The 25484-nt window shown below is 55.6% G+C and overlaps 1 protein-coding gene across 10 annotated transcripts in view; it reads left to right on the top strand.

Moving 5' to 3' along the window:
- The window catches only part of PEG3 (paternally expressed 3), a 50094-nt gene extending 24610 nt beyond the window's left edge, over positions 1–25484 (top strand). For 2 of the 10 annotated variants that reach the window (XM_054710402.1, XM_054710400.1), the window contains exons 2-9: positions 7476–7547; positions 13620–14092; positions 14730–14810; positions 15754–15987; positions 16071–16180; positions 18529–18631; positions 19416–19505; positions 19833–25484. In XM_054710402.1, the coding sequence (XP_054566377.1) occupies positions 13699–14092; positions 14730–14810; positions 15754–15987; positions 16071–16180; positions 18529–18631; positions 19416–19505; positions 19833–24025 (5205 nt within the window). In that variant the 5' untranslated portion in view covers positions 7476–7547; positions 13620–13698 and the 3' untranslated portion in view covers positions 24026–25484. Of the gene's footprint in view, positions 1–546; positions 716–3353; positions 3415–7475; positions 7548–11316; positions 11391–13619; positions 14093–14729; positions 14811–15753; positions 15988–16070; positions 16181–18528; positions 18632–19415; positions 19506–19832 lie in introns of those variants that run through there. The other 8 variants (XM_028138120.2, XM_054710405.1, XM_054710399.1 and 5 more) reach the window with 8 other exon arrangements.

Below are 25484 nucleotides of genomic sequence, written 5' to 3'. Positions count from 1 at the left end.
GTGGCTCTCCACAAAATACCACGGCCTGGGCGGGTCTATGTTGAAGAAGTGGCGTTAGAAGAAGTTTAAGTTTAAAAAACTTGGCTCTCAAAAGAAATGTCAGTCGTTGTCCTGTTGATACTTGGCTCTGTTGACTAAGGAGTTTGCCGACCACTGTTGTAGGGAATAAAGCTGCAATCTGTTGGTGGCCATAGAAGACATGCGCACACGGGGAGTGGGGGTGGCGTAGACCATCGTCAGAGGTGGGGGCTTTGGCATAACACTTGCGGGTTTCTCTAAATTGCTTTATGGATTTCATGTCAGTTGAAATCCCAATAGGATAGTTATCAGGCTGGACAAGCTAATGCTAAAAGGAGTTTCGAGAGAGAGGGCTCAGCAGAGTTCACGACACTTTTGAAAAGGTGGCGCGGTTGCCCTTTCAAATACCCGGATAATGTAAACCCGTAACAATGAGTGTGCGAGGCCAAAGCACAGAGATGGGTGGGAGCCGCTGGGACAGGCGAGGGAGTGCAGGAAACATGTCGGGAGGGAAAATAGATCCAGAGAGCACCTTCAGAAGTAAACACAGAAACCCAAAACCCGAGGCTCTCGGCCGTCTTTACAGCTTCCGTGCGGGAGAGACTGCTTACGGTATGAAGAGGTGAAAGGTCACAGCACCGGTGCTTACCCCTCGGCCATGACAATGCTGATGGCTTTCCTCCGGACCTTGTTCATGGTAAGGGTTTTGGGCATGTATCGAAGTGTGCCTGGGGTAGGGGCAGGAGGTAGTTCAAGTCAGAACAGGACCTTTTATTCTCCTTTAAAGAAGATCCCCGGATGCTGTGTGGAGAGGACCGGAGGGAAGGGTTTGGAGTGGGGGCCGCCGGCGGGGGGTAGGTGGTCAGGCCGGCCCTGCCGCGGGAAGCCCGGACAGGTCTCGGATGTGGCTGCGATGGAGAGGCAGCGGCACTTGCTGATGGATCGGATATGGGTGGCAGGGAAAAGGGGAACTGGGAACAATCGTGAGGTTTGGGCTCTTTATAGAAATGGGGAAAGGGAGATTCTAGTTTGTCTTAGGGCTTTGCGTTGCCGATAGGCCGTTGAGCGGACAGTGGATGGTGAGATGGGCCTTGGCGGAGAGTCCACGGCAGGAGAGTTAAGTTGGAGAGCAGAGGTGTGTGGGGGGTCTGAGCCCTGCGACCAGGGGGACCGCGACTGGACCTGGTGGAGGCGTGTGGGGACCGCGCTCTGCGCGTTCCTCGGAGGCCGGGCGGCCTGGAAGCAGCGAAGATGACAGGGAAGCGCCCGGAGCACGGGGCATGCCAGGGCAGCGTGGCGTCACGGAAAGCGAGCCGCGTGGGCTGGTTATCGCTGCTCAGGAGGCTGTGGGAAGGCCGGGGCGAGGCGGAGAGCAGGCCCCCCGGCCGCCCGCCCGCCGAGGATTGCTGAAGTTTCCGAGTGTGGCCGGCATGGAATGTGCGGGAGCCTGTGGCCAGTGACGGAGATGTCCAGGAGGCTTTTCATTCCGGGGGGGGGGGGGGGGGGCAGCTGGAGGAGCTCCGAGGACGTGTGGTGTCTGATGGGAGCCGCCTCTGAAAAGGAGAGGGCGCGGGCGGCTAGAGAACGTGTTAAAATCACCCCAAACCACAACCAGACCTTAGTTCGTGTCACTTGGGGAGCTCAGACAAGCACGGCTGAGGGACCCTGGGCACGTACCGGGATTCGCAGCTCCCCAGGTTCCCCTGACGTGTAGCCGGATTGAACACCTCTGCCCTAGGGGGCAGTGCCCCATTCCCTTTTAGGGGTGCCGCTCACCTTGCTGGGGTGAGAAGAGACTATTGAAGACTTGGGTGTAGATCACCGCCCCCACCCCAAGCCGGGAGCTTCTTAATGTAGCAAGCAGCTACGGACTATGTGTACTTACTGAGTGGAAATCTACCTGTGTTTCCCTACAACTTACCCAATACGCACTGTAACCTGGGTCTCACACTCTGTGGCTCTCAGGTAAGCTGCCTTTTGTGATTAACCGCATCTTAGGAAAAAAGTTCCCCTTTAAAATTCGTACTGGCCACACAAAATTGCCGAGTGTGATTTACGAGGACACAATTGGATTCTTCCACCGAGCACATTTTCCTAACAAACATGCTCCGTGACTAGGCTTGCGTACAATCCTTTGCACATCTCCGCCTTTCCCCTCTGCTTTCGTTCCTTGAAAGCGAATAATTGGACTCCGAGGCTACATTAATGAGCTTTTTTATAATTCATTGATGTTACTACTAGAAAAGAAATACACATTTCTGGCAGGAACATTCAAACAGGATGGGTTGGAGAAGGGAAAAAGCCGTCCTTCGTCCCCCCCCCCCCCCATCCCCTTTCCCTAGAGGTAACCGGCCCGCTTTTCCAGAAGTCTGACCTGCAGGTGGGTGTGCGTGCTTCACAAACAAACGGAACACTTACCAGCTCATGCCAACGTGTGTGTGTGTGTCACCACCCCTGCCCGAGCCCCGGCCGCCGAGCCAGCCCTGCCGCCGAGCCAGCCCTGCCGCCGCCCGCCCGGTCCTGCGTGAGCGAGGGCTCCTCGCCACCTGTCGGCCCGCCGTCTGCCGGCCGCCGCCGCGGGGAGGGCGCCGCGGGCCGCACTTGCGGTGTCGCTTTGGCGTCTCTCTGAGCGGAGTCGGGATTTTTGTCCCTGTGAGGCCGGCCAGCCATGGGCATTTTCCTGCGAATTGCCAGTTTCCTCCCCTTCCCCCCATTTTTCCTGGCGTTTGGGTCTTTTATGTCCCTGGTTTCCGAGATCTCTTCACGGACGGACACGCGAGCCCCACATGCCTTTCGTGTGTCTCAGGCGGAGCAGGCTTGTCTCCCGCTTTCTTGTCTTTAGAATCCAACATACATGTTTTTTTCGGATTTACATTTTTAGACAAATATACGTGGTCCCCACCACCGCCGCCTTTTCCTTCCTCGGCAGTGGTGCACTCGGGGGCCATTAGTGGCGGTTTCTCTGCACCCCGTTTCTTTGTGTCGGGGGCGCACAGCCCCCCACCCCTTTTTCCAGACCCCTCTCGGGGCCCCTCGCGTGGGCTCAGTTGACGTCAACCTCCGGCCCTGGCGCCAAGCGGTAGCTACGGCAACCGTGTTCTGATTGGCAGCGCCCGGGGGCACTGGGGGGGCTGCCCGGGGTGGCGCGCTGCCGCTGATTGGCGCGCGCCGGGGCCCCGCCTCTGCGGAGAGCCTCACAAGTAGGCGCGGGCAGCGCTGCGCCGCAGACGCCCGGAGTCGGAGGACCTGGTCGGAGCGGAGGAGCCGAGGAGCGGACATGTCCACCTGGAGCTGGTGGCGCCGCCGGGCGCCCGGGTCGGTGCGGGTGCGCTAGCCGGAGCGCGGGCTGCACCTCGCTGGCCGTGCGGCCGGCAGCTGTGCCTGCGGTGCGGTGAGGTGAGTCCGGCCGCCCGCCTGCGCCTCCGTGCCGGGCGGGCGCGTCGGTATCACGCCGCAGGTGCGGTCCCCTCGGCGGGCGGGGGTCCGCAGCGGACGGCAAGCAGGGGGTGCGCGCTTGCCGCAGCGGCACCAGCTTGTGGGGCCGGCTGCCCAGTGGAAGCGGCCGCGGAGACGGGGGGTGCCGCGCTATGTTGCGGCGATATAGGTGGGAACAGGCGGGAGTTAGGGGGTGATTGCCGCGATATTGGTGGGGACAGGCGGGAGTGTGGGGTAGGGGTATTGCCGCGTTATAGGTGGGAACAGGCGGGAGTGGGGGGGTTGCCGCGATATAGGTGGGATCAGGCGGGAGTGGGGGGATTGCCGCGATATAGGTGGGGACAGGCGGGAGTGGGGGGATTGCCGCGATATAGGTGGGGACAGGCGGGAGTGGGGGGGTTGCCGCGATATAGGTGGGGACAGGCGGGAGTGGGGGGGTTGCCGCGATATAGGTGGGAACAGGCGGGAGTGGGGGGATTGCCGCGATATAGGTGGGAACAGGCGGGAGTTAGGGGGTGATTGCCGCGATATAGGTGGGAACAGGCGGGAGTGGGGGGGGTTGCCGCGATATAGGTGGGAACAGGCGGGAGTGGGGGGGGATTGCCGCGATATAGGTGGGAACAGGCGGGAGTGGGGGGGTTGCCCGCTATGTTGCCGCGATGTAGGTGGGGGACAGGCGCGCGATGGCTGCAGAGGTGACGGGCTCCTGTCCCTGCCAGCCTGCCAGGGTGGGCGTCCAGGCGGCGGCCGGTCCCTGCCGAGCGTGGGTGGCGAGGTCTCTGGGTCTGCCCGCTCTCCCGAGCTGGGGCTGGGGCTGCAGAGCTGGACCCTCATCCCAGGAGGCCCCTGGTCCTTGGGCCGCCTCGCATCCCTGCCGCGCTTGGGGGCGGTGCTTGTTTTGCCGCAGTGGCCGTGGGAGGAGCTAAGGGCTGAAAGGGGCGGGTCCAAACGGTGTGACGCCTATGGGTTCTTGTCTTGTGACAGCGACGGGCTGGGGAGCCCCGCCCACCATGGCAACCTGATCGCTATAGGCGAGCTGCTGGGCAGGCGCTGTCCTGATTGGTTAATTGCATATTGGGGCGGGGCCAAGGGCTGTCATCACCAGGCACTGTGGACTCTGACGCTCTTGGAGCCCCGCCTACCTCGGCGCCATCTTTGATGGGGCAGCTGAGGTTTGCCGCGCAGGCGCAGTTTTGCTGGCTGGCCGCAGGGGCGGGGCCACGGGCTGTGGCGGCTGCAGTGATGAAAGGCTGCGCGGGTCCTGCCTGTCTCATACCTCTCTGGCTGTGACGGTTCCAGCCTGACTAGGATGGGGTCTGAGCTCTGACTCAGACTGAGCCACGAATAGCGTCCGATTTGTCGGCGGGGCCCATGTGGCATCGGGTGACCAGGCACAGTGCCTGCAGTTTGCCATGGCTGTTGCCGCTGTGGAACTGTCTGTCTGGAGCGACAGGGATCCAGGCTGTCAGTATGCCGGTGTGTGTGGGGGGCGAGCTTCAGAGGCCCACCGCGTCCCTGATAGTCTTTTCAAGACTTTTTACCCTGGGGTGTGTCTGGCTGCATTTTTTGGCTGGGGGGGTGCTAGCGGCAACATGTATCGTATAGGTGGCTCTGTGGTCGTTTGGGACCGATGCCCTGCAGCTCTGTAAGTTGGCTGATAGGTGGAAGCCACGGCTTGTTGCTCAGGAGCCGTCATGAATGACAGCAGGGCTGGCTGCAGGGGCGGGCCCGAGGGCGGGGCTCCTTAGCCCCACCTACTCTAGCGCTATGCTGGCCCACAGGTAGCCGGGAGATTTATTGCGCACGCGCCATCTTGAGTGACAGCATGGCTGGCTGCAGGGGGCTGACCCAAGGCAGGGCTGTGTGTCTTGAGTGACTGATGGGGGCTGCAGTCCTGCGTCTCCCGCGCTAGTTGGGCCGACAGGTAGCCGTTGAGGATTACTTCGCAGGCGCCATCTTGAATGATGGCGGGGCTGCAGAGGGCGGGACTGGTAGGATGACGTATTTTGAGTGATGGATGGTGGGAGGTGCAGACCCAACCCATCTTGTGGTGCCTGTTGGCCAGTAAGTGGCGAGGCTCACTGCGCATGCGCCATCTTGTGGCCCTGCCGGGGTGGGCCCAAGGGTGGGCTGTCCTGTCCTGCGTGCCTGGCACTATACCGGCCGGTGATGAGTAAATGACGGTGATGCTGCAGGGGCGGGCCCTGGGAGGGCCTGGGAGCCCCGCCCACCCGGCACCACGGCGGCCAGGCCATCTTGAGTGACGGTGGGGCGGGGCCAGGGGCGGGGCCACCTTGTCCTGAGTGACGGATGGCGCCGAAGACCCCGACCCGTCCTGGCGCTGTTGGTTGGAGGCCACAGAGGCTTCCAGTGCAGGCCCTCCCCTGAGTGGTGGCGGGCCGCAGCGGGCAGCCCGGAGCGCAGCCAAGGCTTACTGCACAAGGCGCCTTCCGGAGGGACAGCAGGGCTGAGGGGACCGGCTGAGGGGCTGCCGGCTCCGACCCCCCCCCCCCCGCCCCCCCCCCCGCGGTCTCTGCTGCGCAGGCGCAGAGCGGCCAGCAGTGCGCTCGCCGCAGTGGCGCCATCTTACGTGGCCGCGCGATGTGGCGGCCAGAGCTTCGCTTCCTGTGAGGGGCGCCAAAGCCGCGTCAGAAGTGGGCACCAGGTTCAACTGCCCAGTCCTGGGGGCACTTAGGAGAGAACTGCGGTTCAGAATTGAGGAACGTTAAGCCATGTGGGGAAAGGCAGGGTCTTCAGAGGAAGAACGGGGCGGCGGGCTGTGGGTGTGAGGTGTGGGGGCTGGGGGACAGGGCAGGCCTCGCGGGAAGGGGTGGTCCTGCATCCTGTGGGGCAGGAATGTGGGGCGAGGATGGCCACCAGGGGGCGCGGCACGGAGTGAGGGGAGGAGGCGGCTCTCTGCTGGGGGCGGGCCTTGGGGCGGGGGTGGCCCTGGAGGCGGGGGCGGCCCTGGGGGCGGGGGCGGGCCTGGGGGCGGGGGCGGGCCTGGAGGCCGGGGTGGGGGCGGGGCCTCTCAGCATGGGGCGGGGTTTCCTGCTGGGAGTGGGGCCGGGCGGGCAGGGGCCACGCATGGGCACAGCCACGTGTGGGTCTGCTGCAGGACCAGTTCCCCGGGCTGTTTTTTTGAAGCATACATTCGCCAGTGACAGCGTTAGCAGAGCCCACCGGGAGCTCGCCGAGAACCTATGCAAGGTTCTGTAAGATTCGGTGATGATAGCACTGCCCAAAAGTAATGGTCACCATAGCAACAAGGGCCTATGGGAGCTGGCTCTTCCTGTTACTTACATACACGCAGTCGAGTTCAGTTTCTGGCCCTGCATCACCAGCTATTAAATGGCAGGACTGGAGCCTCACCTCCCTTCTCTAAGGGGTACCCGTGTCATCCGACGTGGTGTCCATGGGAAACAGAAGTCGATGTACTGTTTTTTCTTGTTTTTCCAAAGGCTGATCTGTAATAGTTTGCCATGAGCTCTGAGATTGAGTCCTCAGAGCCTCTGCTTTTCTATGAAACAAGAGGGTGTGGTGAGGATCAACAAGAGACAATAAAAGTGAGGTGCTACGTGCTGTCCCTGGCCTGTCATTAGCAGTGAATAATAGTGCCTTCTCAGCCACTTGCCCCTCCTGCCCCACGGCCCTTGCCTGTAGCGAGTGGCCAGTGCCACCTAGCCAATAGGTGTGCTTCTTAAGTTGCCATAAGCCCACGCCCTGTGTCTTCCTCAGTTTGCTCTGCTTGTTAGAGACGTTCTGACACACCCGCAGGCTGCCTTGCGTGCCCACTGACTTAGCCAAGTTGAGAAAGGCGCAGACTACAGCCCAGGGGACAGCCTGGGCCTCGGCGAGCACGTGGCCCTGCCATCAGGGAGGGCTGTTCTTCCTGGTCTCCTCTGAGTCCTGCGAGTGCCCAAGAGGAAGGTGCTGCTGCGGCTGCGGTGTCATCGCCTGCCGGAGGAACCCGGTCACGGCAAAGCAAACGTGATGTCTCATGTTTTCCTTTCCTTCCCCAGCTCTGCCTTCTCCAACCTCTACCCTCTTCCCAGACGGCTGACTAGATCCCAGCACCAGGTGGCCGAGTCCAGGTGAGCCGAACTTGACTTATTGCCGCACAGCGCCACACCCTTCCTTGGAGTGGGCGCGTCCTTCCTCCTCCTGGCACCCGTGGCCCACCCACACGGCCACGGCACCCTTTGTGCTCTCGGAACACGCACACACACACTCCTGGTGGATCCCGTGTTCGCCAGACACTCTCCCTGGCCTCGCGCCATCCTTCTCAGTATCCTCACTCTTCCCAGCACTCAGCTGCCACTTCAGGCCACTCTTTCTCTCTTATTGGGCGATTAAAGAAGCACGAGAGTCATTAGTCACCAATAAACATGGCCCCCGTGGGAAAGGAAGTGCGTCCCTGGAGCTCATAACGTGTTAAGTAATGAAAGACATTGAACACGTGATTGTGAGACTCAGGCATTTGCTGCAGGCAGTTACCTTAATCTGGAAGAGGCCATATAGGGCCTCCCTGAGAAAACCAGAGACATGAAAATTGAGCCCTGAAGGGCAGTGGATGGTAGTGTGGGAAGAGGAGTGTTGGGAGAGGAAACATGGACATTCCTAAGGTAACGAGAGAGGAGCCAACAGTCCAGGACTCCCGGAGCAAAGGAAGGACTCGGTCAGCATTGGATGGACGTGGGGGGCAGGTAAGCACGTGGCTTGGTCTGCAGCACATGGAAACCCACTGCGACCTTGAACCGTGGAAGTGACATGATGATCAGATTTTTGTTTTTAACATGTCATCTGGTTGCAGGGTTCAGAAGGGGAAGGTTGAAACAGTGGGTGCCAGGAGGCCACCCTCAGGTCTGAGGGAAAGATGGTGGCTTGGATTTAGGGTCACGGCAGTGGGTAAGTGCACCCCTACAGTGAATAATAGTGCCAGCCGTGCTCACGGCTGGTGAGCGCAACAGCGGTGACAGGAGCCTCTCCTGCCTCCGTGGCAGTGCTGATGTCTGACTGCTCACAGGCAGCAGGCCTAAGCTATCAGTAGGACATCCCTCAAGGGCTCCCAGACTGCAAGAGGGCACAGGCTGGGCTGAGGGCCCCCCCCAATGCATGAATTTCATGCACCGGGCTTCTAGTCTATATGTATATAAAAGGCTAAGCAACCATGATGTGCACTGACCACCAGGGGGCAGACACTCAGACCGGTATCTATATATATATATATGGCTAAGCGATCATGATGCGCACTGACCACCAGGGGGCAGACGCTCAGACCAGTATCCTCCTACCTAATAATAGACAAATATGCAAATTGACCGTACCTTCGCTACGCCCAAGGCACGCCCACCAGCCAATCAGGACGAGTATGCAAATTACCCCAACAAAGATGGCGGCTAATTTGCATATCAAGACAGCGTAGAAAGAAGCCAAGAGTTGCAGAAGGGAGCAAAGCTGCGGAGAAGCAAGCAAGCCGGGGGGGAGGAGAAGGGAGGAGTGGAGGCGGGGCCGGGGGAGAAGGGAGGAGAGCAGGCGGGCTAGCAGAGAAGGCGGGGCGGGGAGAAGGGAGAAGAGCAGGCAGGCTGGCAGAGAAGGCGGGGTGGGGGAGAGGGGAGGAGCGGAGGCGGGGCCAGGGGAGAAGGAAGGAGAGCGGGTGGGCTGGCAGAGAAGGCAGGGCGGGGAGAAGGGAGGAGTGGAGGTGGGGCTGGGGGAGAAGGGAAAAGCAGGCGGGCTGGTGGAGAAGGAGGGGCGGGGGAGAAGGGAGGAGCGGAGGCGGGGCCAGGGGAGAAGGAAGGAGAGCGGGTGGGCTGGCAGAGAAGGCGGGGCGGGGGAGAAGGGAGGAGCGGAGGCAGGGCCAGGGGAGAAGGAAGAAGAGCGGGCGGGCTGGCGGAGAAGGGAGAAAAGCAGGGGGGCTGGCAGAGAAGGCGGGGCGGGGGAGAAGGGAGGAGCAGAGGCGGGGCCAGGGGAGAAGGAAGAAGAGCGGGCGGGCTGGCGGAGAAGGGAGAAAAGCAGGGGGGCTGGTGGAGAAGGCGGGGCGGGGGACAAGGGAGGAGAGCAGGCAGGGTGGAGTAGAGTGCAGCAGGAAACCCTATTGCAGGATTTTTCCTGCAATGGGAACGCTAGTCTATATATATAAAAGGTTAAGCGATCATGATGCGTACTGACCACCAGGGGGCAGATGCTCAGACCGGTAGCTATGGCATGCAGTGACCACCAGGGGGCAGACACTCAATGCAGGAGCTGCCGAGCTGCTGTTACTTGGCAGCTGTGGTTCTCGAGTGACACACCCGGAACCAGAGAGGAGGAAGCCTGATTCTAGGGTGCATCACCTGAGAACCGCCCTCTCACAATCTGGGACCCCTCGGGGGATGTCGGAGAGCCGGTTTCGGCCCGATCCCTGCAGGCCAGCCAAGGGACCCTACCAGTGCACGAATCTGTGCACCGCCCTCTAGTATATTAATGTTGATCAATGTCACCCCAATTACTAAGATGAAAATTTAAAAATAAATAAAAAATTTTAAATGCTCATTCTAAAAAAAGCCCACCTTTTCCTGCTCCTAGATGATAAAAAATTTATTTCATTTTTATTTTAGATTTAGCATTTTTATATATGGTATGATCTCCTCCCTCAAATTAGTGATTGGCTAGTTTTCCTATTCCTACTTATTGAAATAATTTACATATCCCTTACTCTGTTCCAATGCCACTTTCATAGACTACTACATACTCAACTATGTATAGTGAACTCAGGATTCTTAAATGAATCAGTCTTTCTGTCATAAATTGCAAGTGGTTTTTTTTTGTTATTTTCTTTCTTTGGCTTTGATGGTGTAGACAAGACCATCACTTCTTATTTTCATGTCATCTTTCTGCCTTTAGGCATCATACTGTAAAATAACTTTCTTACCCCAAGATTATACCAAACTATTTCTTGGTGATGAAAAAAATAAAATAAAAGAATTCCATGGTCAAATACACTTGTAAAACACTGAACTTTACGCCCCTCTCTTGAAGAGTCACAATAAGATGTGTTACTGCTCACTGTTTTACAGTGATTTACGACATACACCTGCTCTAGAAGAGTATCAAGAACAAAAAATATATATTTCTTAAATTTTGTGTTTGGCTTGTTGGCCTTTTGACATATGAATTCTCAAAATATTGATCTAAATGGAATTCTTCCATGTTACCTTAGAGAAACTGTCCAGTTACCATTATTATTCTTGGAAATTCCATTAGGTAATATACATTAATTTGGGGAGGATTTAGAACTTGAGTGTACTGGATCCATACATCTCCCAGGACTATCTTGTGTTTCTAGCTTATTGCAGTATAGTTTGTAGCTTCATTTATGTAGGTGCTATTTTTTTTATTGGAGCTCTTCCCACTTAAAATATTGTTGATATGTATTTAAGGAGTCTGTTTTTAATTGTTTCCTTATTAAATTATAACATCTCCCTATTGATTCATAAGGGAATGATAGTTTTACATCTTTCTTTATGCCTCAGATTTGTTTTTCTTGTCTTGTAATTAGCTAGAACTCTAGAACGATGTTCAGTAATGACAGTGTTCAGACTTTTATGCCTCTTTCATTAAGCGAGTGATCAGCGTTTGTTAGTGCTAATCTTCGCCTTGGGTTTTGAGTTCTGGTTTCATAGAAAAAATCTGAAGGTTTTCTGTTTCTTTCTCCTGGTTGGTGTATATGACACTGGAATTGGTCTTTTCTTGGAGGTGATCGAAAAGGCCTCACCCCTAATGATCCCCGAGTCTACAGCCACTTGGAGGATGGGTCTCGGACACTTTTTTTACGTTTCTTCTGTGTTCATTCGTCATGTGTTTCTTCCTGTGAAATGTCTGCAGGTCCCTGGCATTTTGACTCTGTTCCTGTGCGTAGTGGCTTGTTCGGAAGTTCCAGAAAGGATCTGTTCCAACAGGTGATTTGCATACCTGAGCGTGTCCTGCTGTCTCTGAGAGACTGGACTGGATCTTGTCGGGGACCCAAGTTTTGTCTCTGGCAGGCGCGGGCTCTGTGCTCTCCCTCCCCCCTCCCTCCTGTGGGGGCGTGTTGGCTTCCGAGGCCTCTGCCCGCGCCGGAGGCCGCCCCTCTGAGCCAGGTCCTGGGTGAGATTGTGCTGTCGTCCGGAAGATCAGTGCTCAGAGCCAGGATACTTGCCTGTCCGTGCTTTGGAAGCTTCCGCTCAGCAGGTGGCACCTAGTGCCTTCTCCGCTGTCACGCCTCCTCCTGAGGAGGGCAGGGCCGCCAGGGCGGGGCAGGGCACCATGCTGGTGCCACAGCTCCAGGGGGACAGTGGAGGACAGTTTTCAGGAGCAGAGTGCAGCCCGTCACAGCAGGAGAGCATGGGACCACGCTAACCGCCTTTACTCCCAAGCGATAAGTCTACTGTGAAACTCTAAATAATTGGAACACCTTTTTTTCCCTTTAGACGTATTAAAACAAAATAATTTTTTTAAAAAATACGTTTTTTTAATTGATTTCAGAGGGGGAGAGAGATAGAAGCATCGATGATGAGACAGAATCATTGATCGGCTGCCTCCTGCACGTCCCACACTGGGGATCGAGCCAGAAACCTGGGCATGTGCCCTGACCGAAAATCAAACCCTGACCTCCTGGTTCATAGGGCAACGTTCAACCACTGAGCCACACCAGCTCAATTTTAAACATGTAGCTTTCCTTTTAAAACAAAAGAACGTGTGCTGTGTGTGGTTTTCTTCTTCTCTAGAAGGGAAGCCCGCAAGTTCACGCAGCCCCCAAACCGAGATTTTGTCACGTGTTGCCCACTTCACACCAGTGTGGCCGATGGTAATAAAAGGCTACATGATAAAACCTGGAGGCAGGGAGATGGTGTAATGGGAAGGGAGCTGTTTGGCCTTCACTGGCTGCGTGAGAATAAAGAAAGGGAAAAGAAACAGAAAGGAAAGAGACCCAGGGGAGTGGTGTAGGTGGGGTTTGGGGACAGACAGGCACTCTCTCCAGGGAGGGGTCTTGGGCACACCTGCCGCCTTGGACCCTGTGCAGCTGCTCAGCCCAGCAGAACTTCCCACGACTGCGGGGTGTGACGTCCCGTCCAGGACGGAGCCCCTGGCACTGGAGGTGCGGCGGGTGTGACCGAGGGCTGGACTTGCACTTGGATTGCATTGCCGTTGAGCCATCGGGTCACAGCACGGTGCAGAGAGAGTGGTCACGGCGGAGACACCGGCGCCTGCACTCCCCGGGGCTGAGCACCGACGTGCCACGCAGCCTTCATTGCGTTTCGGGGAGAAATGCTCAGAAATGGCAGGATTGGCCCCGCCCCTAGTGCCCTGTGTCCATGTTTGCTAAGAAAGGAAGTTGCCACCCAGGTTTAGTAATGGCTGGCATCTTGGGCATATGCCCTGGGCTGGGCATTGGGTAGTAAGGACTTTTTGTAAATTTTATTTCAGAGGAAGGGAGAGGTAGAGAGAGAGAAACATCAGTGATGAGAGAGAATCATGGATCGGCTGCCTCCTGTACGCCCCCTTACTGGGGATCAAGCTCACAACCTGGGCATGTGCCCTTGACCGGAATCGAACCCGGGACCCTTCAGTCCGCAGGCCGACGCTCTATCCACTGAGCCACCCCGGCCAGGGCGGATGGTGAGCCTTTCAGCCATATTGGCTTGTGGAAGCGTCGTGGTCCTCAAAGGGGGGTTGGTCTGTTGTTCCTTATTTGCAGATACGGGGACAGACGCCAGGACATAGAGTAAGTTGCCCAGGATCATAAAACCAGTCAGCAGTGCCTGACTGGTGTGGCTCAGTGGTTGGACATCCACCTATGAACCAGGAGGTCATGGGTCGATTCTTGGTTTGAGCACATGCCTGGGTTTCGGGCTTGATCCCTAGTAGCGGGCGTGCAGGAGGCAGCCGATCCATGATTCTCATCATTGATGTTTAAACATATATATATGTTTAAAACAAAACAAAAGCCGATCAGCAGTGACCTGACTCCTTCAGTGCATGTGGTGCCCGGAGGCATGCCTGTGCCTTGCGGTCCTGTGTCTGTGTCTGTGGGGGGGCGGGGATAATGCACCGCTTGCCCCCTCGGCCTGTTCGCAGAAGCGTTGCTGACGCCCTTGCAGGCTGCCAGGCCTCACCCCCCGGGACGTGTGTCTCCTTGCGCTCTGCAGGTCCCCACTGGCTGGCACGGCTGCTGCGTCCTTCCCGTGACCCATTTCGGTTGCTCCATTGACCGCTTTCCCTAGAAAGATGCTGTCTCCACGGCGCTTTTACTACGGGAAACTCCAGAAGCCCTGGGCCTCAGGCCCGTATGAGCTAGACAGAAACTTGGCTCAGGACCCGGATGCCATCGTAGGAGGAAGTCCGACTGACTCTGAATTTTCTCATCAGAGGTTTCGGAATTTCCTCTACGTGGAATTTGTCGGGCCTCGGAAGACCCTGCTCAAACTCCGAAACCTCTGCCTTGACTGGTTGCAGCCGGAGATTCACACCAAGGAGGAGATCATCGAGCTCTTGGTCCTCGAGCAGTACCTGAGCATCCTCCCCGAGAGGATCAAGCCCTGGGTGCAGGCCCGGAGGCCGCAGACCTGCGAGAAGCTGGTGGCCCTGCTGGAGATGTACAAGGAGATGTATGGGCCCGAAGGTGAGGCGGGGCGGCCGGGCCACGCCCTCTCCCCGGGGACAGCCCACGTGGGATGGGGCCCGGGTGCCCCGGGGAGCAGAAGCACAAGGTTACAAACCAGCCACCCCCCTGAGGTGGGAGGGAAGGTGACGCTCGGGGCAAGGGGCCATGAGGAGCCTCACGTGTCTCGTGCTGTGGCCCCGACTCCCTCTTTTTTTTAATCTTCACCCGAGGATATTTTTTCCTTAGATTTCTAGAGTGGAAGTGGGGGGGGAGAGAGAAACATGGACGTGAGAGAGAGACATCTATTGGTTGCCTCACTCACAAGCCCCTACCGGGCTGGGGAACCTGCAATGGAGGTGTACATGCCCTTGACCAGGAATCCAACCCATGACTATCCTGTCCTTGGGTCGATGCTCTAACCACTGAGCCACCGACCAGGGCCCGGTTCCCTTTTGGAGACCGAAGGGTGTGGTGCGCCAGGAAGTCGTGTGTGGCTGCAGTTGTTGGGGGCGAGGTAGGAGAGGTCACAGCCAGTTTCCACCAGGAGTGGTCGCGGCTGAGGCGTCCCGTGGAGGTGGATGTGCGGTGGGGCGCGGGAGACGAGAGAGTGGGCAGGGGACGGCCAGCACTGAGTGGGCGCGTGGTGTCCTCTTAGACGACAGTGACAACCAGAACGAAGACAACATGAACCGGAGTGGAGCAGACTGTCCCCTGCTGCGCCCCACCTGTTTCTACAGTGAGTACCGATCGGGTCAGACTTGAGCCGCAGCTGCCCGTGGCCTGAAGGTGCACAGTGGGCAACGGGGCCTCTGAGGGCGCCCCCCACCCCACCCCCCGTCCCCAGGGCAGCCGCTGCTGCTCCGAGACCTGAGGGGGGCACAGGGCCATGATAATAGACCCAAGCCGGCGCTAATGCAGAGTGCAGCACAGGGCGGCAGCGTTTGCTGTTGGAAGGTGGCAGTGGGCTGTTCAGGCTGCACCCACAGCCTCCCCAGGCAGGGCGAGGCTCCAACGCTGTCTCACTGTAAAACAGTGCTTCAGTGAACTTGAACAATTCTTTAAAAATCAGTTCTCGTTTTTAATATATTTTTATTGGTTTCAGAAAGGGAGGAGATAGAAACATCAATGATGAGAGAGAATCATTGATCGGCTGCCTCCATGCCCCACATCAGGGATTGAACCCGTAACTGGGGGAAGGGGGCATATGGCCTGATCAAGAATCGGATTGTGACCTCCTAGTTCACAGGTCAATCCTCAGCCACTGAGTCACCCCAGCCAGGCTGCTCAGTGAACTTTTAAAAGGAGCGTTGCTTCGGGGGAGGGCATATGTTTTGTCAGTAGAGTAGTGTGCACATTGAGAGAGGCTTGGGTAGCTGGGTGGCAGAGGGGCTCATGTCCATCTTCTTGGAGGTGGACTTGACCGTGTATGACCTAGGGAACCAGCGGACCTGTCTGGAGGGGGGCGGAGCTTCTGAATAAGCATCAGAACTTGCTTTAGCGCAACCTCCAGGTAGTCGAAGCCTCCAGAAACCGTTCCAGGCCAAGGGCGATGGCAGGAGTCCAGGTTGTGGGATGTGATTCCTGAAGGCAGGAGCAAGGACCGTGCTCTTGTGGAGGGGGCTCTGCACGTGGGGGGACACGTGTCAGCACTGCTCACCCCAAATGTCTGGCTTTCGCAGGAGAACGGGACCGGGATTGGGACCAGGACTGGGATCAAGACCGAGCCTGGGACCGGGATCGAGACCGAGCCTGGGACCGGGCCTGGGACCGGGCCTGGGACCGGGCCTGGGACCGAGCCTGGGACCGGGGCCGGGCTTGGGAGCGAGCCCGGATGCGGGAGCGGGAGCGGAGGGCCAGAAGCAGGGACCTGGCCTTGCGGGAGCGCTGGCCGTACGGCAGGATTGCCAGAAGCAGTAAGTCCTGCGTTCTGACCTCCCACTGTGCCTGCGAGGCCGGCCAGGCCTCTCGGTGAATTCACGGGCCTGTCTCCCCCCAGGGCTTCCTCACCGGGACCTTTCCCTGCCCGCTGCGATGGAGAGAACCATGGCGATGGAGAGAGGGCGCCGCCGCCGGAGCTTCATGATGCAGTGTGATCTGCAGTCCCAGGTGTGTTTCGGTTCCCTCTCTTCATTTCATGGCAGAGGTGCCTTTTTCCCCAAGAGAGTGTGTGTGTGTGTGTGTGTGTGTGTGTGTGTGTGTGTGTGTGTTCATCTGCCCCCTAAAATCCCACCTGGGCAGGGAGCCCCCATTACTCCTGAACGGATCCCAGGTCTGTCCCCAGAGGGGCAGGTGGCCAGAGTGACTGCTCCCGTTTTCCTGACTCCTCCCGTGGTCAGAGACACTCCTTCCTGCTCAGGAAGCGCTCCTCCCTGAGCCTGAGGAGCAAACCGCTTAGTGCCCTGTTTGCCGGCCATGGGGACGTGCAGGGGTGCCGGCCCCGCTCTCCAGCAGCACCCGCTCCTGCGGGACTGGAGTGTAGCTTGTGCAGTTGTGGGGACCATTGGTGATCACAGATGCAAAGGGAACCGCTGCTGTAGGGCTACCCACGGGTGCTAGGTGAACAATTTCACACCAAAGCAGCATCTTCCTTTCATAGGAAATTGCCGTTCAGAATTTAATGTACATTTATTATCCTCCGATTAGGCAAATGGAGACAGATATGGAAAGCGCCCCTTCCCTTTTGCCATGGCCCTCGGGGCCTGTTAACAACAGAAACAGCCGTGGTGACCCTTCTGCTCCCTCAGTCCACCACGTGCTTGGCCCGTCTGTTCTCTGCCAGCCCCAGGCGAGGAGCTGGTCTCCCTGCTGCCTCACAGGTGCCACTTCGCTGCGACAGGGAGGCAGGCCTGAGCCCAGCTGACCCGCCAAGTGAGGCAGCTCGGCCAGGCAGGGTGGTGACTGCCATTCTGCGGCGCCTCCTGAGCTTTCACAGCTCGCTGGTGTCCTCACAGGCCTCGGCCCTCACCGGGTTTCATCTTGAAGCTCCGCATCGTCTTGGTGGTTTTGGTGCTTCATCCCTGGGCACGGCCCTTGCTCTCCTCTGAAACCCCAGTGCCTGTGCTCCTGCGTCTTTCCCGAGAGAGACGCACCTCATTGTGCAGCTACCTTCTGTGCTGCGTTTTCTCCTCTCTCTGGAGGCCCATGGGACAGACTCCGGTGAGCGCCCCTGTTTGCCGTTTAGGGTGCAGTGTCACACCAGGACGTGTGGAAGCTCGCTGAGGGCAGGAAGGTTCAGAGCTCAGTTAATGTCCATGCCGCTTCCCAGCAGTGGAACTATCTAATACATTACCCAAGTATCTTTCTAGAAGAGCTTAGAGCCATGTATGTTTCCTTCACATACTTTTTCCTGTTTAAACCACACATCACATTGAAGAACAGCCTCCCCCACAATATGGCAAGGTGGGCTGATGCCCTTCTCCCCATTCGACAGACGAGCCTGAGGCTCCAAGTTTTCTGTTCCCAAGGCTGCTCGGCCCAAACATGGCGCGGTCCTCCCTTCACCCACTTTTCCGTGGCTCTGAAAACGGGTGGGCTCCCCACAGTCCCGTCTCCCTCCTTCAGCGGGCCTCAGCCTTGGTGCTGTGCTCCCGGGACCTCCGTCCTCTGAAAGCAATCATGTTTCAGTGCAGCAGTGAGAAAAGGTTCTGGAAGATTCTGTATAGAAGACTCTGAGTAATTCAGGGAATTAAAAAATTTTTTTAGGAAAGGACCCATTAGAACACAACAGAGCGCTGTGAAAGGAAGGCACTGAGCGCTTAGAACGCCCCTGGGTATGGGGACTTCTGCACGCCCAGAGGAGCCCGCAGTGGGCTGTGTTGTGCAAAGCATGTGTGTGCAAGACATGTGTGTGTGTGTGTGTGTGTGTGTGTGTGTGTGTGTGTGTATGCGCGTGCGCGTGTGTGCAGGGGTGGAGGCTTCAGTCACACTCCTGACCAGATGTCTGCTGACACACATGTTCTTTCTGCTCCCCACATATGCCACGCACAGTTGATAGTTAGCCTGGTGAAGCTTTCCCACCAGCCCCCTCTCTCTGTGTCAAAATATTGCCCACCCCGGAATGCCCCACCCAGGGCTCTCTACAAAACCTTTGCTCACTAGTCCAGCCCACCCTGAACTGTCCCTCTGCTAAGCCCTTTAGCACTGATTATCTGTTCCCCACTTTATTGCTTATTGTTCTCTAATTGTTTCACGAGTCTTTTCTCTCCAACCAAATTATAAGCTGCATGAGGGCAAGGAATGTGTGTCATACGTCTTTTGGATCTTCCTCAGACTATAGCGCCAAGGTAGGTACAAAGTAGGTCCCTAGTTAAACTTGACCTGGACCACTCAGAACCCCAAACGCTGTGAGCACTTCCTACATACCTTTGTATGTTGTAGCTCCCGTGTCGCCAGCGTTCTCTCTCTGCGTGCCCCTCGGACGGACCCCACTGAGCGGTCTGTGTTTGCTGTTTCAGGACACGATGTCATACCAGGACATGGTGAAGCTCACCGAGGACAGGAAGGCTCAGAACTCCATCAAGGACAACATGGAGAACTACAGGAAGCTGCTTTTCCTGGGTAAGCCGCCGCCCCGGCAGGCACCGGAGCATCGCCACCTTCCTCTTTGCACCTGCAGGGCGGTAGCCAGTAGCATCCACGTTGGTCTGTCTGGACGTCAAGGGAAATCAGAAAGCTTTGAAAGCTCTCAAAGCAGAGACATAAATGAAGAGATTTCTGTTGTTCAGAAATCCTCTGGCTCTGGGTGGAGAGCATATTGGGGGGGACACGGAGATGGCACCTGCCACAGAGTTGATACTCTCACAGGTGGTGACAGCAGAGACTTAAATACACACTCGGAATGGGACGCTGACGCCCGTGTGCCCGCCTAGAGTCCCCCAGCTCTGTCAGAGCAGGCCACTGGCCGTTCAGGTCTGCGCGGTGGAGAGAGCTGTGCCGAGAGTTCTGTGTAAGGCAGTGGAGCCTTGAGGAGCTCCAGTGTTGGCAGAAGAGGCAGGGAAAGAGGCTTCAAGAGGGTCCAGGAGGACACCCCTGAGGCCAGTGAAACAGGACATGGCGATGGAGGAGGTGGTGAGGAAAAGGTGGAGCCTGAAAGGATGCAGTGAATGTAGGGAGACGAGGCCTCTCTGTACAAATGTGTAGGTGGAGTCAGGAAGATTGACCGCCTTCGGATGAGCAGAGCTAAGGAATGGTAGGAAGGAAGTGGAACTGAAAGCACAAGACGTTCAAAGGATTGGATTTGGGCTGCTTCCTATTTAGTGGCCCAGCGAAAGGCAGACCTCAATTTATAGTGCTGAGTCTTGGTCCCCAACTTGAGTATGAGCTGTCGTATCATTGTGAACAGGGCTTCAGCTTGCCGAAGATGATGGCCACTCCCACATGACACAAGGCCATTCAAGGTCAAAGAGAAGTGCCTACCCAAGCACCAGTCGAGGTAAGCACTAGGTAGATCATGCATAGTGGCCACTTTAATCGGTGAGATGGGCACAAATATATACATACATACAGTGAGTCCTCACTTAACGTCCAGAGGTTCTGGACTGAGTTATGTGAAATGAGCTTTACCATAGGCCAATGGATGTCAACAGAGTTAAATTCCTACAGCATCTCATCAATTAAAATGAGACGATGTTACTCGAGGACCTGCTGTACTGATAGACCCTTTAACAATTTATATCCACACCACCGTCACGGAAGACCTACTGTTACTTTGCACAAGTACAGGAACTAGGGAGCATTTACATTCGGTGTTTCTTTCCAGGTCTGAGAACTACGCCTGAAGCCAAAAAGTCAACCCATCGCCGGGGAATTTGTGAGGAGGAGCCTTCGCATGGAATGATAATGGAAAAATTCAACAAGGATGCTTCGCGCAACTCCAAACCCGGAAGAGCGAGAGAACCCAATGACCGGTTCCTGAGGTTCCCCAGAAGGCCAGACCAGGACTGGAAGGAAGCGTCCTCAAACAGAGAGTCAGTGATCCAGGAGCGGGGCTGTGCGGGCGGTGCCTTTGGGGGAGGAGGTTTTAATTGTAATTCAAACCTTGTTTCCAAAAAGAGGGTTCTGGAAAGAAAAAGGCGCTATCAGTTTGACACAGATGCGAAGGGTTCCGTTCAGGATCAGAGAGGCTCTCCGCGCAAGAGGCCCTTTGAGTGTAGTGACATGAGAAAGGCCATGAGCATGAGCGGCCTTAGCGCCCCCGGCGCCGAGTCGCAGCCGCCTGATTTTGCAGCCATGCCCTATGTGTGTGATGAGTGTGGGAGGGCTTTCGGTGTGATTTCCGAGTTTGTCGAGCATCAGATCATGCACACTAGAGAGAATCTCTATGAGTACGGGGAAGCGTTCATCCGCAGTGTGGCTGTCACTCGGAAAAGTGCGGCTCGAGGGAAGTGCTTTGAGTGTAAGGAGTGTGGGGAAACCTTCGACAAGACTGCCGATCTTGCTGAGCATTGTAAAATCCACTCTAGAGAGCATCTCACAGAAGGTAATGAGGAGGAGTATGAGGAGCCCTTCCTGCCTAGCCCCACCTTCAGTGAGCTTCAGAGAATGTACGGAGAAGAGAAATTCTACGAGTGTAAGGTGTGCAAGGAAACCTTCCTTCACAGCTCTGCTCTGGTCGAACACCAGAAGAAAATCCATGGGAGAGACGACAAAGAAGATGAAGTCTTTCAACCCAACCCAGCCTTTAAGGAGCTGCAGAGGATGTATGCCAGAGAGAAGATGTACGAGTGCAAGGTGTGCGGGGAGACCTTCCGTCACAGCTCGTCTCTGAAAGAACATCAGAAGATTCACACTAGGGCAAACCTGTTTGAAAACAAGGGCAAAGTGTGTGAGGAAACCTTTATTCCTGGTCAGGCCCTGAGAAGGCGTCAGAAATCTTACTTGCAGGAAAAGCTCTATGGCATTAAAGATGGTGGCGGCGCCTTTGGGCAACGCCCTTACTTCGGTGAGCTTCCCACAATTAGCATTCAAAATAATCTCTATGAAAGCAAGGCGTTCGGGAAGTCTAATATCATTCATAACATGCCCTTGATTGAGTCTCAGAAGAGTCACACTATAACAAGACCACCTGAAAACGAAGACGAGAAGGCATTCACCATTAGCTCTAATCCTGATGACAACCAGAAAGTGTCCGCTAACGACAATGTCCTTGAGAAGAAAGCAAACGAGAGGTCTGTTATTCATAGCTTGTCTTTTGCTGAAGTCCAGAAAAGTCCGAGTGCCGTGGGGCCCAATAAACCAAAAGTGATCGCAGAGTCTACCATTACGAGCTCAAATATTACTGAACAGAAAGTCCATGCTGGAGAGAAGACCTCTGAAGAAAAGAAAAATGAGAGGTCCGTTATCCATAGCTTACCTGTTTTCAAACTTCCCAAAATTCCCAGTGGAAACGAAAGTAATGAGAAGGGAGGATCCTCAAATCTTAATGATAAGCAACAGAAAACTCCTGCCAGAGCCAGCCCTAAGGAAACGGACAAGAATAACAACTACAAGGACTCTGTTATACGCCGTGTATCTGGTACTGAAGCTCCAAAAAGTCTTGCTGCAGAGGGAGCCAGTGAGTTTAAGAAGGATGGCCAATCGCCTGTTTCCAACGCAAATGTCCCTGAATATCAGAAGGCTCGTGCCAAGAAGAAAAACATTGAGCGCAGGAACTGCGAGACTTCAGTCATTCACCCCCTACACATCGGTGAACCTGAAACATTTCGCCCTCGAGAGAAACTCTATGAATGTCCGGAGTGTGGAGAGGCCTTTGTTCGCAGCTCTGACCTCACTGAGCATCAGAAGATTCACCACAGAAAGAAGCCCTTTGGAAACGACAACTACGAACGATCTGTTATTCGCAGCTTGGCCTCCGCTGACCCTCAGAAGAGTTATGCTGACCAGTCAGTGCAGGTGAATTATGATCAAGAGCCAGAGGGGATGACTTGCATTCAACAGCCAGTGCAGACTAGTTTTCTTGACGAGCTAGTGGAGATGAGTTACGTTAAAGAGCCAGTGCAGAATTACGCTAAAGATCCAGAAGGGCTGACCTGCATGCAGCAGCCAGAAGGGCTGACCTGCATGCAGCAGCCAGAAGAGATGACCTGCATTCAGCAGCCAGAAGAGATGACCTGCATTCAGCAACCCATGCAAATGAGTTTCCTTGAAGACCTGGTGGAGATGAATTACGTCCAAGAGCCAGTGCAGACGTACGGTCAGGAGCCAGTGGGCATGATCTGTGCTCAGCAACCAGAGGGGATGACTTGCATCCAACAGCCAGCACAGACAAGCTATCCTCGACAGCCAGTGGGAATGAGCTATGCTGAACAGCCAGCACAGCCAAGCTACGCCCAACGGCCAGTGCCGCAAGCATGTAAGGACTGTGGGCAGTCCTTCGCAACCATTGAAGCCCTCAGTGCGCATCGCAAAATCTATGCCCGAGAAGAGTTCCACGGAGGTTCTGTCATTCGGGGTGCAGGCCATGGCAGGCCTGAGCAGGAAGAGCCGGAGGAGGAGGAAGAGGAGGAAGAGGATTCTGAGGACTCAATCTACGGATGTAAGGACTGTGGGCTGGGCTTTGCAGATCGGGCCGACCTTAAGGACCACCAGAAAGTTCATGGCAGAGAGTACCTCATCGACACTCGTGAGTACACGCAGTCTGTGATTCACACCCATTCCATCAGCGAGTACCAGAGAGATAACACTGGAGAGCAGCTCTTCGAATGCCCAGCATGTGGCGAATCTTTCGTCCATAGCTCATTCCTTTTTGAGCATCAGAAAGTTCATGAGCAAGACCCATATTATGGCCACCGGAGGTACGATGAGCCTTTTGTGCACCCCTTCATCATCAACCCACAGAGGTTTCGGGCCCCACAGGCGAATCCTACAGGGATGTATCTTCAGTGCCACGTGTGTGGGCAAGATTTCATTCATGGCTCTGTCTTCAATGAACATCTGGCACTTCACATGGGAGAGGGTTCGCCGGAGCAGGCCCCGAGAAGCAATGGCGCTGTCCATGCAGGCTTGGCCCTCGCCGAGTTACAGAGAAGTCAGGCCGAAGAGAAGCACTACGAGTGCGGAACGTGTGGAGAGTCCTTCCTCAGCCAGTCAGACCTGAAGGAGCACAAGAAAATTCACGAGAAGGATGACGAGCCCTACGATTATGGGGCTTCCTTCGTTCATACCTCATTCCTCACTGAGCCCCCCAAAGGAGAGTCTCCGTTCTTTGAGTGCAAGGACTGTGGGAAGTCCTTCATTCACAACACAGTTCTCACCAAACACCAGAAGTTCCACGTGGAAGAGGAAGAAGCAGCAGCCCAGGAAGTTGAAGCCAATGTCCTTGTTCCACGAGAAGTGCTGCGGATCCAGGGGTCAAACATGGAAGCTGCCGAGCCGGAAGTGGAGGCCGCTGAGCCGGAGGTAGAGGCTGCTGAGCCCAATGTGGAGGCCGCTGAGCCCAATGGGGAGGCTGAGGGGCCAGAGGGGGAGGCTGCGGAGCCAAATGAGGAGGCAGAACAGCCCAACGGAGAGGCCGACCAGCCCGACGGCGATGCTGATGAGCCAGACGGTGGAGGAATCGAAGACCCTGAAGAGAGAGAGGAAGAGCTGGAGGGGAAGGCTGAGGAGCCAGAGGAAGGCGCCGGCGAGCCAGATGGCGCGGGGATCGAAGACCCGGAAGAAGACGACGGAGACCGAGAGATTGAGGTTGAAGAACCATACTACGACTGCAGGGAGTGTGGGGAAACCTTCCCCACCACCTCGGCCTACGGGGAGCACCGGCAGACCCACGCCAGAGTGATAATATTTGAGTCTGGAAATGTCTACGGGGAAAGCTCACACTACACTGGGCACGCCAGCACCAGCACTCACGGCAACGACAGGGCTGACGACAAGTACTTCAAATGTGATGTCTGCGGGCAGTTCTTCCGCGACCGCCTCTCCCTCGCTAGACACCAGAATACCCACACTGGCTGAGAGCACAAGTGGAGAGGTCAGAAAACCTCCCCTTCCTTAGGACCTGGCCCTCACAGAGAACCCACAGCAACCCATAACCATGTCAGGAGGACACTTAGCTCAGCTTGGACACACTGACTTTTAACAACAGATACCTGGACTGGAAAGGAACCGGAGGAGGAGGTGGTGGTTCCATTGGTCTTAACTTCCCCCGTCACACGCCAGTGCGTGCCTGTGGGGAAGCCACAGCACATCCCTTCCCCTTCATCGTAGTGATCAGCGTGAGGGACAGTCCTAGGAGGTCGGAGACTACAGAAATAGCCCCAACCAAATACTTCTGTAACCTATCTATCATTTTCCTGAGCTGTATATAAAATAGCAAATCATAGCAAACAGTAGTCACAGGTACTGGATTTTAATGACACAGAGTTACAGTTTACTGTGCAGAGATACCTCCGTGGTATGCTTCGATTGTTTTTTTTTTTTTTTTTTTGGAAGAGGAAATGAGCACCATACTTATAAATATCTTAGTTCCTGTGAAAGATTTCTTGTGATTATTTTAACCCCTTGAGTATCTTTTTGAGTAACTGTGTGTTGTCCCTTACTCTTAAATATTCCTGTAAGGTGTAGGCATGCGAGATAAATCTCCTTTCCTCTGTGCTGTTTGAGAAGAGAAGTTCTTTGAGCTTCCTTTTCAGCCATCATGTCTACACCAACACCTTGGCACCTAATGCTGTATAAGCCTTTTGCAATCTGTGGATTGACCTTTTGTGACCCCAGGTGATCCCTTGCCATATTGTACCTTGCAGTGATCCTCATGCAAAAATACTGCAAGTTTGTGTTTGTTTAACCAACTTAATGTGTGTTCGATAGTGAATCCCCAAACGCCCAGCTTTTCCCTGTAAATCTTGCTTCTTTGCCTTTAAGAGAGTGGGTTGCAACCATCACTAGATCACGACAGTGCCTAATGAAGGTTGAAACCGTGAGCAGAGCCTCTCATGCTGTAAATATGGATGCAGGTGACAACTTTCATCGCTTTGTGTGCGCTTCTGCCTTAAGTGACAAGTAGCAGCGTGGCTTTGTTAGTAGGTGCCGCCGCAAGTCAGTTTGCACCTGGGTGCCCAGGAGCGAGTATCCTTAGAGCTTTCTCTTACTGAACCTAATTCTTGGCTTCACCTGTCTGACCCTCAACCCCCTGTCTAAATTGCATTTTTTTTTTAAGAAATTTTTTTTTTTTAAAGAAGAGCTTTCTTTACAGTCAACCTAAGCTTAACATGGACTCAGGTTCCCAGCAGCCTTAATTTGTTTTGTTACCATCTGTTCTCGCCTCTTTTGGCCCTCCTGAGTACTTCGGAGCTATCCATTAGTGTCTGGTTGGTCTGATTCCCATCGATTACAGATCGACCTCATAGCTTGTGGTTTCCTGTGCCGTCTTCTGTGGACCACTTGTGCTCCTTTTGCTTCCCCTCCCCCTCGCGTC

Source organism: Eptesicus fuscus, chromosome 21 (assembly GCF_027574615.1).
Source record: "Eptesicus fuscus isolate TK198812 chromosome 21, DD_ASM_mEF_20220401, whole genome shotgun sequence".
Classification (NCBI taxonomy): domain Eukaryota; kingdom Metazoa; phylum Chordata; class Mammalia; order Chiroptera; family Vespertilionidae; genus Eptesicus; species Eptesicus fuscus.
Note: the sequence above shows the minus strand (reverse complement) of the source record. Positions and strands in the feature narration are given on the sequence as shown.